We start from the raw sequence: 18,688 nt of genomic DNA, 5'->3' as shown, positions 1-18,688 counted from the left end.
CTCCCATGGGGCTCCCCCAGTATGCCTGGCATTCCCAGTGATGATTCAGGTGTCCTTGGCTGTGTCCCAGCAGGCAGAACTTAGTGCCTGGCTCCCCACTGTCTCCCAGGCCTCGCCTTGCAAGGAGTGACTTTTCTCTGTATTTGGAGAAGTGCTGGGCTCTTGTGCACACTTACAGGATGCATTTGTGCTCTCAGGAGTCTTGTGCTTTGCCTGGAGGCACTTGGGATTCTTTTTCCTCGGTCTGATTTGCCCCATCCAAGTGCTTACTTGATGTCCCACATCAACCAGAAACATGCATCACTACAGACCAGGGCACATGGAGCACTTTTTGCCCCACATCTCTGCACATTCTCTTCCCTGGTAACTGAGTCTGAGTACCATGGAAGCTTCACACCTCTTCATCCCCTGCCCAAAACCTAGGTCAGGGCGAATCTAAAATTGGGTGCTGTTTCTAGGGAAGAGGAAGATAAGGAGAGAGGATCACATCTATGCAGTGTGTCTCTCCTCTCTAGGCAAGATACTGGGCCAAACATTTATTTATTATAGCCTTCCACAAGCTAGGCAGGCACTCCACCACTGGGCTACAACCACCACTGGGCTCCACCACTAGGCAGATCTGGACGAAACCTTTTATGTGCATCATTAGACTTAATCACAGCTGCAGTCCTGTGATGGTGCAGTCTTAGGCTCATTTTGCATGTGAAGATTAGAAACTCAGAGAGACCAAACTTGTCCAAAATTACCTAGTCAATAATTGATTTAGCTGAAATTTAAACCCAACTTTGGCTTCACCACAAAAATCATCAATTTGAAGTCAAGATCAAAAGTACCGTTCTAGAAAGAACAAACCAAAGAAAGAGAACAAATTTCATAATCTCTCAGCTCTTCCCAGCAAAAGTACTACAGTCCCGACTCTAACATCTGCTCTTCCATTTTCCTAGGCAGAAAAAGGGCAACTCCTTAGTGCTCTTCCTTCTTGGCAAGCTTTTCCATGAGAAAGAGTACAAAGAGGCCCACAGAGGCACCCACAGTAATGAAGGAAAGTCAGGCAGTGTACGAGGTGTTGGTCTGGTGGGTGGAGCCAGGCACAGATACTCTTAGCCTAGTCCCCTCTCCCTCACCCCAGCTAGCTTCCTTGGCAGGACACTCAGACCTGGAGTATGTTAGGAAGACATCCACGTTCTCATCTGTCTGTTTCCTCCCTGCAGTCCCCTGTGGCGGGAACATCACCTCTTCCAATGGCACCGTGTACTCCCCTGGGTACCCCAGTCCGTACTCCAGCTCCCAGGACTGTGTTTGGGTGATCAGCGTGCCCATTGGTCATGGTGTCCACCTCAACCTCAGCCTGCTGCAAGCAGAGCCCTCTGGAGACTTCATCACCGTCTGGTAGGGCCAGGTGCCACATCCCCAGGCAATTACAAAGGCAATTAAAGGTGCTACACACTGGATTAAGGCTCAGCTCCAGGTAGCCATTATGACTCTGAGGAGTGAGACCTGGGAGGTATGGGCTCCCCACCTGGGGCAAGTGGCTGTGTGGATAGGAGTAAATGTGGATGCCCAGGATCTCCTCAGGATTTCCAGAACTCCTGTCCCCAACATTCTACCTATACCCAACATAAGCTAACCAGACTAATGGAAGAGGCTTGAGAAAGAATTGTGAGAAGTCCCTGTGGTAACCCCAGGCTGAGCCAGTGCTGTCCAACAGAACTTCCTGCACTGATGAAAATGTCCTCTGTCCATACTGCCCAACATGGTAGCCACCAGACACATGCCACAAAGCACATGGATGGGACTAGAGTGGCTGACGAGCTGCGCTTTACATTTTAATTTTAATGAACTTAAGTATAAACAGCTACATGTAATCTTCCAGAAAGATCACTGGAATGGGTGAAACAGCTCATGGTTTCTGAGCTGGACAAGTCAGCACTGAATCATATAGCTATATAAAATAAAATGTGAGTTGATTTTAAGATGAGAATACAAATTATTAGATGTTAAGTATAGTTTCCTAGACAGTTTTTTTTTTCCAAACTACTGTCTTTGACAAAGATATAAAGTAATTTTGTTTGGAGGTTAGTGCCAGTCTGAGAATTATCAGGAGAAGGTAGGATTCTTTTCCAAAATTTCCAACGTTGTTTAACTATCACTAGACTTTCCTGGGTTCCTTTGCAGCTAAATTTATAAGGAATGTCTAGGAACAGACATGTGGGCTTAGATATGATTCCTGGAAAGAAATCCTTTGCCTGAAAAGTGAGAGTGTCTCTTTGCTGGGAGGATGAGGAAATGGCTGCATGGCTAACACAGGATATTCCTCTCTCCCAATTCCTCAGCACTGTCTTCAGGCTGCCTCAGGGTGAAAGGACGTGTGATAAGAACTGCAGCCCTGCTCCATGGTGTCACCTGCCCATGGACAGGTGAATGAGGAGTTTGCATGAGTGAATCTCACACATTCCAGTGAACTTGCTGGAAAAATTAGGCTGAAAGAGGCCAAGTAGAGCTGCTGGGGAAAAAGTGTTGGGTGCAAGAAGAGTCGTAGCTACCTGCTGCAGGTCTCCCTTATGGCCACCAATGGCACTAAGGGGAGACTCAGCCATGATGACTGCTGCCACCCTAGAACCTTCCTTCCTACTTGCAGGGATGGGCCACAGCAGACATCTCCAAAACTTGGAATATTCTCCCGAAGCATGGCTAAGAAAACAGTGCACAGCTCCACCAACCAGGTCCTGCTCAAGTTCCACCATGATGCGGCCACAGGTGGGATCTTCGCCATCGCCTTCTCTGGTCAGTGTGGCAGCTTGACCTGGTGGGAAAGGCAGGCTCCTGAGTCGGGGCTGAACTTGACTCCTGGCTCCATCATTTACTAGTTGTGTGACTTGGGATAAATTCATGACCTCTCTGAGCCTCAGAGTCCCCAAAGATAAGGAAGTAGACCAGGCTTCCCAAGAGCTCCCAGTTCCCAACACAGGTACCTGGAGACACTGCGGGGACAGAGGCATGTAAGGCTGATCCTGGGTGCCAAGACCAGACTTGATCAGACACACCAGCTCAAGCTGACTTGGCCATGTACCTGTTCCCCACCTTGTCGTTTAGCCCATCCTGGAGGACAGACCCCACCTCCAGAGGGCTCCGAGGCCTCTACTGACTTTGCATGCAGTCCTCCACCCATGGGCACAAACAAAGGTAAAATAGTTTCAAAGAGGATATGCATGCACAGATCTAGTGGGTTTGCGCTCATGGCCACCTACTCCCTCTAAGAGTTAGCCATGGAGCTCGATATTTTCTGAGGCATGTTAAGCAGGTACCACTTAGAAAAATCAGAATTTCTCTATGGGCTTATGTCCTCCATGGAATGATACCCATGTTTACAATTTACAGAGCTTTGCACATATTTGAACTGGAAGTCAGAAAAGCTCTGTTTTTATTCTTGGTTTATTCCTTGGGCCAGGTGCATGTGACTTTGTGTGACTCTCCTCCACTTGAGTCCTCCATAGCTTTTCCTGTACTGTAAAGGGCTTGGAGTTTGTGGCCTCTAGAACTTCTGCAAGATATAAGGTTGATATTATTGCCCCCATCTTATAAATGAGGACACAGGGCAAAGGAAGTTTCCAGGATTTGCCCAAAACACTTGACAGAATCAGGAGCCACGCTTAGGCCATTTCAGTTCTTTAGGACCTGCTCTGGCGGGACAGTAGTGTGTGTACATGGCACTTGCCCTTAGAGACACTTAAAGATAGTCAGCTTAAGCCTGTGGAGGAGGTAGTGGTGGAGAAGCAGAGACAGGAACACGCATGTAAAGGCCATACGCAGAAGCTGAAGCCCAGAGAGAGTGGGGAATAGGGATGAGACTCTCCGCTCTCTGCTAGCCTCAGTACTCTAGTCAGACAGGCCTGTTCCCCCAATACTGGAACTCAGGCTTTAACACAATTCATTTCAACTCTCTATGACTTTCCCCTAGAATTAATAGAAGGTGGACTCCAGAGTCACCGTCTCGGATTCAAATCTTGACTCTGCTACACATGAGCTGTGTGATCCTGGGTTGCTTCATTTCACTTGAGATTCCATTTTGTTATCCACAGAAAGAGAATAACATCACTACCTAGTCTCCTAGACTTAACTGAAATAATGCATGGAAATCCTTAGCTCCCCAGGTGTACAATATAAAAGATACCCTATAAATGGCAGCTGTATGGTCATCTTCATCATGGTTGTTAGTATTATACAGTATTTGGATATAGGCAGCCCAATGTGATACTACCTTGCTAGGTAGTATCTCCTTCCCAAGCCAGATCTCTGGCTCCTCTGCTTTTTCCTGTTTTTTAAGCCTCACCTCCACCAGGACCAGGTAGGCTCTGAACAACCCCAGGCCACCCTTGCCTGCAGTTATCCCAAGTACCTTGTACAGGCACTTGCCTCTAAGTATGTCCTGGGCACTGAGTTCTTCCTCTCAGAACAAGCATGAGGCCCTCCATATGGTCTGAGTGTGTTCTCCTAAAATTTGTATGTTGAAATTTTACCCCTCAAGATGGTATTAGGAGGTGAGGTCTTTAGGAGGTAACCATACCACCAGAGTAGAGCATATGAATGAATAAAATGTATGCCCTTACAGAAGAGGCCTCAAGGAGCTCATTTGCCAGTTCTTTAATGTCAGGTCACAGTGAAAAGACATGAGCGTATATAAGGCCCTCAGCAATGCATTTGCCAACATCTTTTAGACTTCCTGCCTTCCAGAACGATGAGAAATAAATTCCTATTGCTCATAATCTGCCACTCTGTGGTAATTTGTTACAGCATTCTGATCAGACAGAAAAAAAGTCCTCATGGGGCAGTTCAGACCATGGTCCAAGTTCTCAGTGACCAGAGGAATAGGTGAGGGCATAGGGCAGGAGAGGAGCAGTGCGGAGGGCAGACCAGGGAGCTCCAGTGAACGGACACTGTGCCCAAGCGGAGCAGCAATCAGGCGACTCCCATGGTGCACTGCAGGGAATTCTGGTGGGCTGAGGAGAATATCATATGTACACAAAATGTGGGTCACATGTACATGAGTTTGAAGAATAAAATGAGTGACATCACTGATGCTAAAGCAAAGATCACTTTAATAGCCCTAAAATTGCTTCTTCTCAGTGTGTTCTCCTTCCCAAGTCCTAAAATTAACCATGATCTTCAAATGTGGATGAATCCTTCATTACTTTTCTTTATAACTTGATTCTATATGTGTCTTTCTCCAAAAATACGTGTTTAATTTTTGCAGTCACTTCTGTTCTGTAAATGGAATCATTCCATAAATGTCTGCTTTCTGCTGCTGTAACAAAACAGCTCAGGCTGGATGATGTATATAGGCTCTTTTTTTAGCCCATGGTTTTGCAGGCTGAAATTCCAGAAATGTACAGCCCCATTGGTTCAGCCCCTGCTGAGGGCTCTCTGTATGGTGAGCCAGGAAGCAGAAAGGCTGCAGATCCAGGAACACTGTTTCTTTTCTTTTCTTTTCTTTAATATATTTAGTACAGGGTCCACAGGGTCCCAGGACACAGATCGGACTTGTAGTGATCCCAAGCACTGGGATTATAGGCACGTACCACCATGCCCAGTCTCAGTCACTGTCTCAGCGTGCCCTGGGGGCGGGCTGGCATGGCATAGGACCCTGGTCCCTGCCCCTGCCTAAGCAGGTGCTTTAATCTGCTGAGCTATCTGGCCAGCCCTGAGGATCACTGTTTCTATGAGAGCTCACTCGCGTGGATACAAGCTGGGTCCAGCAGGGATTACATTAATACCTTCCAATGGCAACAGCCCTGAAGACTTAATCACATTACACTAGACCCCACTTCCTAAAAATCCCACCACCTCTCAGCATTGCCTCACAGATGGCCAAGCTTCCAGCACAGGGACCCTTGGGGAAAATAACCACATCCAAATATTTTTCTGTGACCACATTTTTTTCCACTATTAAGCTTTAAAAATTCATGCTGCTACATGAGCCTTAATTCATTTTCCCTTGCTGTGTCATATTCAATCACCAAGAAATACAGTTGTTTATCTGTCCTGCTGCTAATGAACATTCAAGTTCTTGTATTTTAAACAATATGAACATTATTGTATGTTCTTTCTTATAAACGTGTTTAAGAGTTTCTCTAGAGTACAAATCCTTTCAGAATTTTTTTTAATTAGGAAAACACCTTTTTATTTTATTTATTTGTTTATTTTTATTCATTTTGCAGTATCAGGGATCAAACTCAGGGAACTCACACTTGCCAGGCAGGTGCTTAAGCCACTGAACTATATCCCCAGCCCCAGACTTGTAAAGTTTTAAGTATTCAAATGTTCAGATTTATTAGAAAATGTAAAACTTACATCACAGAGTGATTATAACAGTTTTGCCCTTTTCCCACACACCAAGGAAGTGTTCCTTTTGCAGTGTATGTGTGCAAACACAGGTTTATCAGACTTAACTTCTTACCAATCTGGTGGATTCATGAAGCGGCATCTCACTCTTGGATTAATGATGAGACTGAGCATCTTTTATACCATTGCCAACTACCCATACTTCCTTTTCTGCATAATAGTTATTCCCCATAAGGCTTTCTTCCTTTGGGGAAAGAGATAGCAAACAAGCAAGTGAACGATAAAATCCTTGCAACTTTTACTCAGGACCGTGAGAGAACCAAGGGAGAGGCTTAGCTAGTAAAGAATTCTACTTCCCATAGAGTGACCGCAGAAAACGGGCCAGAGGTACTATCTGTGATGAACTAGAATGGGTAAGGGCAGGAAAAAGAAGGTCAGCCTTCCTGCGGACAAGCATTAGCCCAGAGTAACTGAGGCTCGAGAGGCAGAAAGGAACAAAACGCTGTGTTAGTCAACTGTTTATCGCTGTGACAAAAATAACTGAGAAAAACAACTTAAAGGTAAAAATTGGTGGTCAGGCGTGGTGGCACACTCCGTAATCCCAGCACTCTGGGAGGCTGAAGCAAGAGAACTACAAGTTTGAACCCTGCCTGGGCAAATGAGTGACTTAGCCAGACTCTGTCTCTATGCTTAAGGGAGCAAAGGCATACAGCTTAGTGTGAAGGCTGAGATTCAATCCCCAGTACTAAAAATAAAAAAATAAAAAATGGAGATTTTATCTTAGCTTGCAGTTTCAGTCTTTGGTCACCACCTGGCTCCCTTGCTTTAGGCCTGTGTTAAAGCAAGATTAGGGGCCGGGGAGATGGCTCAGTAGAATGAACACTTGCCTGGCAAGTGCAAGGGCCTGAGTTCCATCCCTGGTTCTGCAAAAAAATGAAATAAAAAATAAAGGAGAAGGGTCATGACAGAAAGGCCTGGAGGAAGAAATCTGCTTGCCTCATGGCATTCTGCAGATGCATGGGAGAGGGGGGAGAAGTTGGGAGCCTTGCCTGTGAGGGATAGAGGCCACTTTTTTGGACCACTTGCAGTGGTCCAAAAGCTTAAATGTAAGGCCACTCTAGTCTCAGTCTACTGTTACTCAAGGACCTAATCACTCAAGGGTGTGTCAAGAACTCAAAGTAGACCGGTGAGATAGCTCAGCAGACTAAAGCACCTGCCCAGGCAAAATTAGGCAAGCACAGAGATGGAAGTTCAATCCCCAGCACCACATGCCGTGCCAGCCCCGCCCCCAGGGCAGGCTGGGCTGGCCATAGAGTCTGGGCATAGTGGCATAGGCCTATAATCCCAGCACTGGAAAGGCTGAAAACAGGAGGATCACTATGAGCCTGAGCTGCATAGTAAGACTCTGTAACAACCAAATGCATTTTAAAAAAAGGACTCAAAGTAAAGAAGATGTATAAACAAAAAGAGAAAATGAGAAGCATTAATACCAGCCATGTAAAGTTAAGTCTAAAGATTGAAAATGGAAAATGAAAGCAGAATTTAATAATACTTAAGATATTAAAAATAATTTTATATTAACAAGTTTGTAGAAGGATAGGAAAATGAGGGTCAAATCAATAGATATTATTTAATTACTGACTTTGGTACCTACAGAAATAAAGGCTCAGTGTCTATATTATAGTTATTAATTGATTTTAAGTGGAACATAACATTTCAACATCACTAAAAGAAAACAAAAATAAAATGTGATCCTAATATAAACAAAGCCACGGCAACTCCTTAAAAGCAAAAATACTCAAAGGACAAGATAAGATAAAGCAGTAAAAGGAAAGTATTCAGTTATTAAGAAAAATGGAAGTTTCTTACAGTCTAATTCCCTAATCTTAAGAAAGACCAATTTCCTACTTTTAAGAAAGTCTTAAATTTAGCCAGATAAGATTCAACTACATTTTCTGTGCTAAAACAAAGGAACATGGTTTAAAAATAAAAAGGTGAGCATCGGGCTAATGCTCAGTGGCACAGCGCTTGCCTACCATGCTCGGGTCTCTGGGCTTGGGCCCCAGAAACACAGATTGATTAATTGATTAATTAATTTAAAAAATGACCTGTGATCTGTCCAGAAAACACAAACAACAATAACACTTTTTTAAAATTGTATAATCCAGGGGGCTGCCCCTTAGCTCAGTTCTTTAAGTGGCTGCTTCAACAAAGCAGTCAGGCTCAGGTTGCTGTGGTTCATCCCCACAACTCAAGCCAGCCAAACCTGCCCTGAAGGCATTCGGAGCAAAAAAAAAAAAAAAAAAATTGTATAATCCAAAGCAAAATGTATTAAGTGAAAAAAAGTGAATTATAATCTCCTTTTTTTGTTGTTGTTGTTTTTTTTTTGTTTGTTTTTCAGAACTGAGGGCTGAACCCAGGGCCTTCATAGTTAGCGACATCTGCAGTTTTTCTTTCTGAAACAAGGTAGTAGGGCTTGGATCTGAAGTGGCTCCCCCTCAGTGTCTCAAAATTTGGAAGGTGATTGGGTAATGAACTCATTGTATTCATGGGTGATATTTCTGCAGATCAAAACAGTGTCATGAATAAAATTATAAACAAATAATAAGCTGAAAATACAACAGGCTAAGATGCTGAGTATTCATAGAGTCCTTCAAATTTGTAGTAAAATAGGGGCAAAGGACATGAACAGACTGTTAAAACGAGAAATGCAAAACTTCCATTAGTAAATCAGTAGTGTTTAACCTACTTAGTTACCAAATACCAATTAAAATAAGTGCTAAATTTTATTGATTGTATTGGTCATGTTGACAAAGACTGAGATCGATAACTATCTCTCCCTTGGGCTTGAAGTTCTAGAAGAGCTTAGGGCTGCTGATGTGCTGTTTATTTCTACACCCTCAGCCTGAACACAGTGCCGACCTGGGGGAGCTCTCCTCAGGAAACCACTCAGTGAATGGTTTGACAGAAGAATCATGCCCTCAGTGCTGGAGAAAGCGTCCTCCATTGACAATATCAGCTTCCCTAGAGAGAAAAATGGAAGCACATGTTACGTGGGCACGTGGTCCTCCTAGTTCACATTAAATCCAAACTGAACTCCCTTGGCTGCCTACAAAGTGCCTCTTTAGGTTTTGAAATCCACACTTCATAAAGCCTACGTATTGATGTAACACTTTTCAGCCAATGCAGCTGTATAAAAAATTTAAAGTCAGGATCCTGAAACATAAGACAATATTTTAAATGAAACTGTATGCAGGAAAAGTCCCAAGTTACACTCCAACTGCAGTTAGGAGGCCATCAGAACCCCCTGTGAATGTCTGTAAAGGAGCTCTCTGAGTGCACTGTGGGGATGTACGTCTTAGATACCGGTAGTTATGATACAAAGTGTCACACTGAACGTTTCACTGGGAATGGTCCACCTCACCTATCCAGAACACACTCCCACTATGACCTCCATACTTGGTCCTTGTTTCTGCATAGTATTGTACAACATAAAACTCCTAAAGTCCTGGGCCACAGAGCTAGCTCAGCAGTCTAAGCACCTGTCTAGGCAAGCGCAAGGACCCAGGTTTGATGCCCCACCTTGGGTGTGCCAAGCTGGCCACCAAGACAGGGCGTGGTGGCGCATGCCTATAATCCCAGTACTGGGGAGGCTGAAACAGGAGGATCACTAGGAAACCAAGCTGCATAGTGAGACCCTGTACCAAATACATTTTTTAAAAAATCCTAAGATCCTACAGCTGCAAAATTCCTACAGTGGTACAGGCCACAAAATATGTGTGCTGTGATACACCCAGCCACTTTTTCAAAATAGCCATATGAATTGTTGAATGATCATAAAGTAATACTTGAAGTATGCGGTTCTAGTACTTGGTTTGCTGCATAAACATAAATGTTTTATTGTGTTTTAATTTCTTCTGGATTTTGATGTCGAGTGCATTATAATTGTTTCTGTCTTAAAGAATTATGGAAAGCAATCCTAATTAGCATCTGATTTCCAAAATAGATTATTGACATTTAACACTTTTAAAAGGGCAAGGCTTTCAATCATTCTTAATTTTAAAAGAAAAAGAAAATATCCTAAGAGATCTGCACATGTAAGGATTTCACCACAGTTTTATATTAAAGTTGCAAAGTGTTGAAAGCCTATATAGCTAACAATGGCGTATCTGTGAAGCAATTTCTGGTAAATCTGTATGATTAAACCCTATGACAACATTTTAATCTTGTTGAAGAAAATTCAACATTTTAATATTGTTGAAGAAAATTCATTACATGGGCAAATTCTTCAAATATATTAGTAAGACAGCTGTCAACACAAAGTATGTAACGTATGATGCAAATTGCATAAGAGAAAAATATTTATGTATGCAGAGAATAAACAATGCAAGAACTCAAGGTAAGATGTTAACAATCATTATTTTTGAGAAGACAATGCACCAGTCTAATTTTCTTCCCATTGTTTTAATAGAATAAGCTGATTTTTAATGGCAATACATTATATATACATTCAAGTGTTATTTTTAAAGAACATAACAATGATTAAGATTATTTTGGAAAAAAATAGCAACAGAAGTGGCAGCTGCAGTGTCAACTAATACTTATAAACCTCTTAACAGTGCCAGGTAGTGAAAGTCAAGTGTCATCCCACACTAACCTTTGCCTTGGGAACCCCATCCTGCACCTGACCCATCAGCCTCTGCCCAGGGACACTGACTCCAATCTAGAAAGTCGATAGAGGGTAGATGTGCGTGACCAAAAGCCAGAAGGGAAGTACACTGACTTCTGTGTGTCCATAGAAGCCACACACAGGACAGAGATGCTGAGCCGGGGACAGAATGTGGACTGGGGAGCAGGCAGTCCTAGGTTTGAATCCCATTGTGCTGCTTAATTCTTATGTGAACTTGGGGAAGCAACTTCACCTTTATGAACTTCACCTGCTCACAAGTAGGGTGGGAACACCTCATGGGGGCTGAGCAGTTGCAAGAATTAGAGGTGACAGCCTTCACAAGTGCCAGTGTAAAGGAGGTACACCTTAATGCGCTCCTCCTCTGCCCAGAACTAGTGGGTGTCACTGGCTTCTTATTAGATCCTTTATCCTGTAATGTTTCTTATGAAATATAATTTCTGGATTTTGTACCAAAAACAAACAAGGATGACAGAAGATGAACAAAGTAGCTCTTGGCTGAACTTGCCATGTGTGTAGATAAATACTCATTAATAAAGGTCTGTTTCACAAATGAATGAGGAATGAGAAAGTGAGAATTTGAACCCATGAGTGACCACATGTCCCAAGGATGGCACTGACTTGTGATCTTCCTTTCTTACAGCTTATCCACTCACCAAATGTCCTCCACCCACCATCCTCCCCAATGCTGAAGTGGTCACAGAGAATGAAGAATTCAACATAGGTACCACCTCCCAAACCAGCAAGGACCATGAGTGAGGGTCTGGCAGGGCCAGGATGGACAGCAGTGGGGGCGCTGGGCAGCAGGGCTCATCTCTACCCCTTCCCACCCCCGTGCAGACAGAAACAAAGACCTCTGTGCAAGAAGAGCGTTTGTATTGCCTCAACCCAGTTTCTACCCAAAATACTCTCCTCTTTGAGCCATCACTAGGAAGAAGAGCCAGGAATGTCATTTTCCTCTGTGATTCCATGATTTTGAGAAATGCATGTAAGACAGGATAAATTTCTTAGAATATGAATAGATTCATGGTCTCAGTAAAGCCGACCTGTGAGAGAGAAGCTATTGTCTGGGCCACTGTTTTAGAGTTGAGCTAGTTAGAGAAATCTGCATAGATCATGACCCACTGATGATTGTCTTGCCTAGAAGTGGATTCCAGGTACTGAGAATGCCAGGCAGCCCTACCCAAATTGTTCCACAGGATCCCCATATTGGTCTGTCTTGACAGGTGACATCGTACGCTACAGGTGCCTTCCTGGCTTTACTTTGGTGGGGAATGAGATCCTGACCTGCAAACTTGGAACATACCTGCAGTTTGAAGGTCCACCCCCAATCTGTGAAGGTAACTACAGCACGCCGTGCCTCTGGAGCTGGAGCTCCTCCCAAGGGCTTCCTGCTTCTTGTGTGTGCAGCTCTCAGTTCAGCCCCTGCACCTCAGAGTAAGAGCCTATCTGTAAATGTTGTGTGATGAACAAGGACATGAAGGAGGAATAAGCGAGTCCTCTCAATGGGGTCTCTCCCCTGTTCTGAGGTCCAGGGCTGTAGATTGCCACATTTATGTCCCTCATCCTTCATCCTTACACCAGCATCCTCTGGAATGGCATACTGAGCTTTGGAAAGAGGAATTCTGGACCTCAGAGATGGGTGGGCTCACCCAGCAACCCTGCCCTGCCGGAGTGCAGCTGTAAGGTCTCGGGTGCTGATTTAGGCAGCCCGGAGACCACAGTTGTCTTCAGCTCATTGCAGTACTGAGGCGGAAGATGAAATCACTTTGTCTGGCCCCCTCACCTCAGACCACATCCAATACCCTTCCCCTCATGAGGCAGCAGACCTATGGGAATGCGCCCAACTGTTCTGTGCCTTGTCTGTCCTACAAAACGAGGGTAATGATAGCACCTAATGCCATGGGGATGGTTCACAAAACCAAATGGGTTCATTATGTACAGCACTTTAGAACACTGCCTCGCACCAGGTACTGCTCAGTGTTGACTGTCATTATATAACTAGCGCTACTCATTCTTCTAGCGCTGTTGCTACCAATGATAGATACTTAGTAGGCTATGGAGAAGTATGTCAGCATCTCCCCTATTTCTCAGAAGGCAAGACTAGAGAAAACCTATGATCCAAATTGTTAGTAAGGAAGAGAGAAGCCCCAAGTGGAGAGCTAGGCTGCTCTAGGACAGTGACAAATTCACTGTTTATTTCAGCTGAACCAGCACACCTGAATCCCAAGCAGCTTTAGGAACAATAAATTTCAGTCTTTGGGCTGCTCTAGGACCTCCGCGGTTTGCCCCAGCCTCACAATTCTCACCTCTGGTGCCTCTTCTATGTCCGCATGGCCCCGATCTTACTGGTTTAACCCTCCCATTCCTCTGGGACTCGGTGTCATTCTTACCTTTATAGACTTCCTTTTGATAGCAGCTTCACCGCAATTTAACTCACACACTGCACAGTGCATCTATGTAAAGTACACATGGGGGCTGCAGAGATAGCTCAGTAGAATAAGTGCTTGCCTGGCAAGTGCTAGGGCCTGAGTTCTGCTAAAAAAAAAAAAAAGTAAAGTATACAATTCAATAGCCAGCTGTGTATTCACAGCCTTACAACTATCGCTGTGATTCACTGTAGAACACTTCACCACTGAGGAGAAACCACACACACATTAGCAATCACCCTTTTCTTCCAACCCCCTTAGCCTTCCACAACCACCAATCTAATTTCTCTATGGAGTTGGCTACTCTGGCACTACACATAAATAGAACCACACAGTATCTGGTCTTTCCTCACTGGCTTCTTTCACTTCAGCACAGTATTTTTCAAGGTCCATTTATGCTGTAGCATACATCAGTATTTGCTTTCTTATTGCCACGTAATATTCCATTGTATAGACACAACTCATTGGTTTTTTTTGCTTGCCTGTCTGGGCTCATTTCACTTTTTAGCTGTTACAAATAATGCTGCTGTGAACGTTCATTTGTCTTTTTATATGGCTATGCTTTTGGTGCTCTTCATTTTATAAGAGAAGTGAAATTGTTGGCCTATGTGATTACATTATATCTCATCTGTTGAGGAACCACCGAGATGTAACTGCACCGTCTGACATTCCCCCCAGCTGTGGATGAGGCTTCTGCCTTCTCCACGTTCTTGCCAACATATATCATTATCTATCTTTTTAATTATAGCAATCTGAGTGGAAATAAAGTAGTTTTGATTTGCATTTCCCTGGTGGTTAATGGTTTTGAGAATCTTCTCATGTGCTTATTATATATCTTCTGTGGAGAAACATTGTCTTAGTCACTTTCCTCATTGCTGGGACAAATACACACTACACACACACACACACACACACACAATTTAAGGGAGGAAAGGTTTATTTTCACTCACAATCAGCTGGCTCCAGTGCAGGAGCAGCATGGTGACAGGGTCTGGGAGGATAAGCTGCTCATGTCACGGCTGCCAGGAAGCAGAGAGCAGAGGGAGGAGCTGGAAGTGAGTGATGCTCTTCCGGGTCACACAACCAGGGACTCACCTCTGAGCAGGCCCCAGCGCCTAACGGCCGGTCAGCCCCGAATGCATGAGCACACTAATCCAAAGATGAGGACTGTGCCAGGTGTGGTGGTGCAGGCCTGTAATCCCAGCACTTGGGAAACTGAGGAAGGAGCGTTGCTGGCCATGAGTTCTAGACCATCCTCAACTATATGGTGAGTTCAGAGTCAGGCTGAACTACACAGAGAGACCCTGTCTTTAAAAATAAGAATAAGGGGGGCTACAGAGATAGTTTGGCAGCATAAGCGCCTGCCTAGGCAAGTGCAAGGACCCGGGTTCAGTCCCTAGTAGTGCATGCCACGCCAGTCCCATGCCAAGCCAGCCACGAAGATCAGGTGTGGTGGCACGTGCCTGTAATCCCAGCACTGTGGAGCCTGAAACAGGAGGATCACTATGAGTCCGAGCTGTTCAGTGAGCCCCTGTGCCAAAAACATTAAAAAAAAAAAAAAAAGGCAAGTCCTTGTGATCCATTCACCTTCTAAACACGCGAGACTTTGGGGACACACATACCAGATCAAAATCATGACAAATACCTATGCAGTTCCTTTACTCATTCAAAAAAAATTTATTTATGTATTTGGCATAAGGTCTCACTAGCTCAGACTCGTGGTGATCCTCCTGTTTCATCCTCATCAGCACTGGGATTACAGGAATGTGCCACTACACCAGGTTTTGGTGGCCAGTGCAGCACTCCTGGGGTTCCAGGGCCAGCACAGCATGTGATGCCAGGCATAGAACCCGGGTCCTTGCACTTGCCATGCAGTGCTTATGCCAGCGAGCTTGCTCCCCAGCCCCCTTTCTCATTCTTATTTTATTTTTTGTATTTAGTACAGGGTCTACAAGGCTTACAGGGTCTCACTCTGTAGATCAGACTCCCTTTCTCATTTTTAAAACCAGATTTCTTTTGATTATTAAATTTTCAGAGTTTTATACATAATAAATACAAATCATATGTGCTAGTTGAAACAAAAAATTTCTCTCCATTTGTGGATTATCTCTTCACTTTATGTGCATATTATTTCATATAGTATGTATTTTATATAATACAATATAAAACAAAATATATATTATGACTTCTTAAATATATTATGCCTTCATAATGTATAATGTAACATAATTTATGTCATAGTATAGTATAGTACATTCCTGTGAGATAGGAGATGAAGAATTCATTACATGGACAAAATAATTGGATAAAGACCACATAACTACTCTGTGGCAGAGATGGGCTATAATCCAAGCATTTTTTTGTCCCAAGTCCCTATACTAGCCCAAAACATAATGTAGGGCTTACCTCTACTTCATATTATCTTTGTAAAATTAAATCCGCTTTCTAGACTATCCTTTTGGGTTTGCGGAATCTTCCTAAGCCCTGCAGTACTGTAACACTGACACAGGACCTGAGAACACATCACATCACAGGGCAGCACAACGACTGGGATGACGTCTTGCTGCAGTGTTCCGAAACACTGCTTTCCCAGTGGTTGTCTTTTGCACCAGGGAAAAAATCAATGTGTTGTCTTGTTCCATCTCTACTCCAAGTACCAAGTAATTTTTTGTTTCTCCAAGTGCACTGCCCAACAAATGAGCTCCTGACGGACTCGACGGGTGTAATCCTGAGCCAGAGCTACCCCGGCAGCTACCCCCAGTTCCAGACCTGCTCTTGGCTGGTGCGAGTAGAGCCCGAGTACAACATCTCCATCACGGTGGAATACTTCCTCAGTGAGAAGCAGTATGATGAGTTTGAGATCTTTGACGGTGAGTCAGTCAAGTGCTGCCTCGTCCTCTGCTGCAGGGGGCATCGACTTGTCCCCGACCCCTGGGAGCCTGCCCTGCAGTCTCCCTGGCCTGCAGTCTTTCTATTAGGGCTGGCCAAGGGCTCCACATGGTGTATTTCTCCACCACGGAAGCTCCAAGACTGAGGGGTCAGAAGGACCATATGGCCGCTGTTTGCACACCAGCCTGAACTTACAGAACCCTTTCTTAAGTGTAGTCCCCACTCAAAGCTCACACCTTTAAAATGTCACTCAGTAAATGTGCCACTGCAGTATTCCCAAGTGAAGGGCAGGCTCCCTTTAGAGCCTGCCAAGCAGGGACCTTCTTCTTCAGCAGTAGGAGGAGAAAATGTACAATAGTTTGCTCTTAAATTGGGAGGCGATGTGTCTGCATGCTCCTCCCCACTCCATTTTATAAACTTCACTGCAAACATTGTAGGATTCTGTCTCATTCTCTGGAGCATATGAGACTTACAAAGGCATCTACACTAATTTTCCCTAGAAGCTCGTCAGATCTAATGAATATGATGTCTTCACTATAGTGCACCAATATACTAATTCTACCACATGTCCAGATGGTCTCCATCCCTCCTTACTGAGTATGACAAAAAGCAGGAGATTGAACACAGCTCTGATGGCAGACCATGGATGTATACTTGTGCCTGCCTCCTGTGATTCTGAGCCTCCTTTTTGGTAGACTTGGGGAAAATGCATCTCTAGATCCATGGCTGCATTCCACGTAACCAAGACAACGGTACTGTGCTCTGATAAAGATGCAACGTCTGGCACAGCTGCTGCAACTGTGTTACCTGGCTAAGTTTGTACTGGGAGGGGGAACTGGGCCAGGACTCCATTAATTACAGGTTTCAACCATCTCAGCATCAACCTGCACCCAACATGCATAAGCCTAAATTTAATAGAGTATTTTGACATTCTCATTTCCATAATACTCAGTTACCTAAGGAAATAACGGCGAGTCTTTTGGGAGGAAAGGCCCAGAGGAATCACCAATAGCTGCAATTTGTCCTTTTGCAGGTTCCTCTCCTATAGGGACCTAGCTTGTTCTTCAGCTAAGTGTCCCACAGTGGAGAAGGAACCCTTCCTTTGTGGATGGCAACAGCCATGCAACGGCGCTGCTTTGCAGAATGTGGTCCTCTGCCAACCCTCCAAGACGTGTCCCAACAGCATATTAGAAACGTCACTCAGTTCCTTTTCCAGCAGATAAATCCTGGGTTCGAGATAACCCAGCTTTCTGCCTTGAACCAGCACCCTCAGGAGACCACACCAGGTGCTTAGAACAGGGAGGCTTTTCTCAAAGAGCCTTGGGAAGGAAGCTGGAGAGCGCTGTTACTCAGGATACTGACTCTTAATCTTTTCCTCCGGGTTCGTTGCTATCTATTCATCAATAAATTTTTCCCATATACCATCACCACACTGTCTTTAGCATCCACAGAAGTAGAGCGACCAAGGGGAAGAGATTCCCGGCTTGGAAACCAGCCCCTCCACTGACCAGATGCTTAATTCTGGCCAAGTCCAAAGAGTGGCAAATAGATTTCATGACCTCCTGTAGCTAGCTCAGAAGACTCTGTCTCAGATCCAGGTTCAGGGGAAAGGGTTCTCGAGTAAAAGCAGTAGAAGCAAAGAGAGGATGTTATTGACTGAAAAAGTCACCCCTTCCGCGCTCCAGCATCCGCATCAGGGCCCTCTGAAGCATGGGGCTGGTCTGTAAGCCTGTGTCTTTCTCACCCAGGTCCCTCAGGACAAAGTCCTCTTCTGAAAGCCCTCAGTGGGAATTACTCAGCTCCCCTGATCGTAACTAGCTCCAGCAACTCTGTGTATCTTCGTTGGTCATCTGACCACGCCTACAACCGGAAAGGCTTTAAGATTCGGTACTCAGGTGAGTGAAGCTGGCACACTCAAGAGAGGGGCCTGTGCCCTGAGCCTTTTAGGGTGCTTTTATTCTCACCCAAAACATGCAAATAAGCCATGGTCCATCTCATCGAGGGGGCAAGTTTCCCTGTGGGGGCTGGGCAGCTTCCTCCGCGAAATTTCCCTCCCCAAAAGCCGCACAATCGTGCTCGAATTTTCCCTCCTCCTCTTCTCGTCCTTTCCCGACATTTAACTTTGCCTTCTCCGCTCTCATGCTGCCGGCCTGTGTCTTTAGGATAAGTTTAAGCATTATATATGATCTCAGAAAGCCCAAGGGCATCCTATCCTTTTAGACAAGACATTTCTCTCTGGGAAATTAGAAGATGTTAGGCAAACCCCTGGAAAAACCTGCCTCTGATTGGCAGATATTAAACCAGCAGCAAAGTATTGGCATATTTTAAAACCAGGAGCCTTTTC

General features: G+C 44.6%; 1 protein-coding gene across 1 annotated transcript in view; it reads left to right on the top strand.

Moving 5' to 3' along the window:
- Csmd2 (CUB and Sushi multiple domains 2) overlaps positions 1 to 18,688 on the top strand; it is a 607,037-nt gene that overhangs the window by 521,437 nt on the left and 66,912 nt on the right. Inside the window, exons 43-48 of the mRNA XM_012516868.2 lie at positions 1,212 to 1,389; positions 2,639 to 2,784; positions 11,670 to 11,750; positions 12,253 to 12,366; positions 16,137 to 16,325; positions 18,093 to 18,239. Coding sequence (XP_012372322.1) covers positions 1,212 to 1,389; positions 2,639 to 2,784; positions 11,670 to 11,750; positions 12,253 to 12,366; positions 16,137 to 16,325; positions 18,093 to 18,239 — 855 coding nt within the window. The remainder of the gene's footprint in view (positions 1 to 1,211; positions 1,390 to 2,638; positions 2,785 to 11,669; positions 11,751 to 12,252; positions 12,367 to 16,136; positions 16,326 to 18,092; positions 18,240 to 18,688) is intronic.

This window comes from Octodon degus, unplaced genomic scaffold (genome assembly GCF_000260255.1).
Source record: "Octodon degus isolate 3935 unplaced genomic scaffold, OctDeg1.0 scaffold00130, whole genome shotgun sequence".
Classification (NCBI taxonomy): Eukaryota; Metazoa; Chordata; class Mammalia; order Rodentia; family Octodontidae; genus Octodon; species Octodon degus.
The sequence above is the reverse complement of the archived record's forward strand: the minus strand, read 5'-3'. Positions and strand labels throughout refer to the sequence as shown.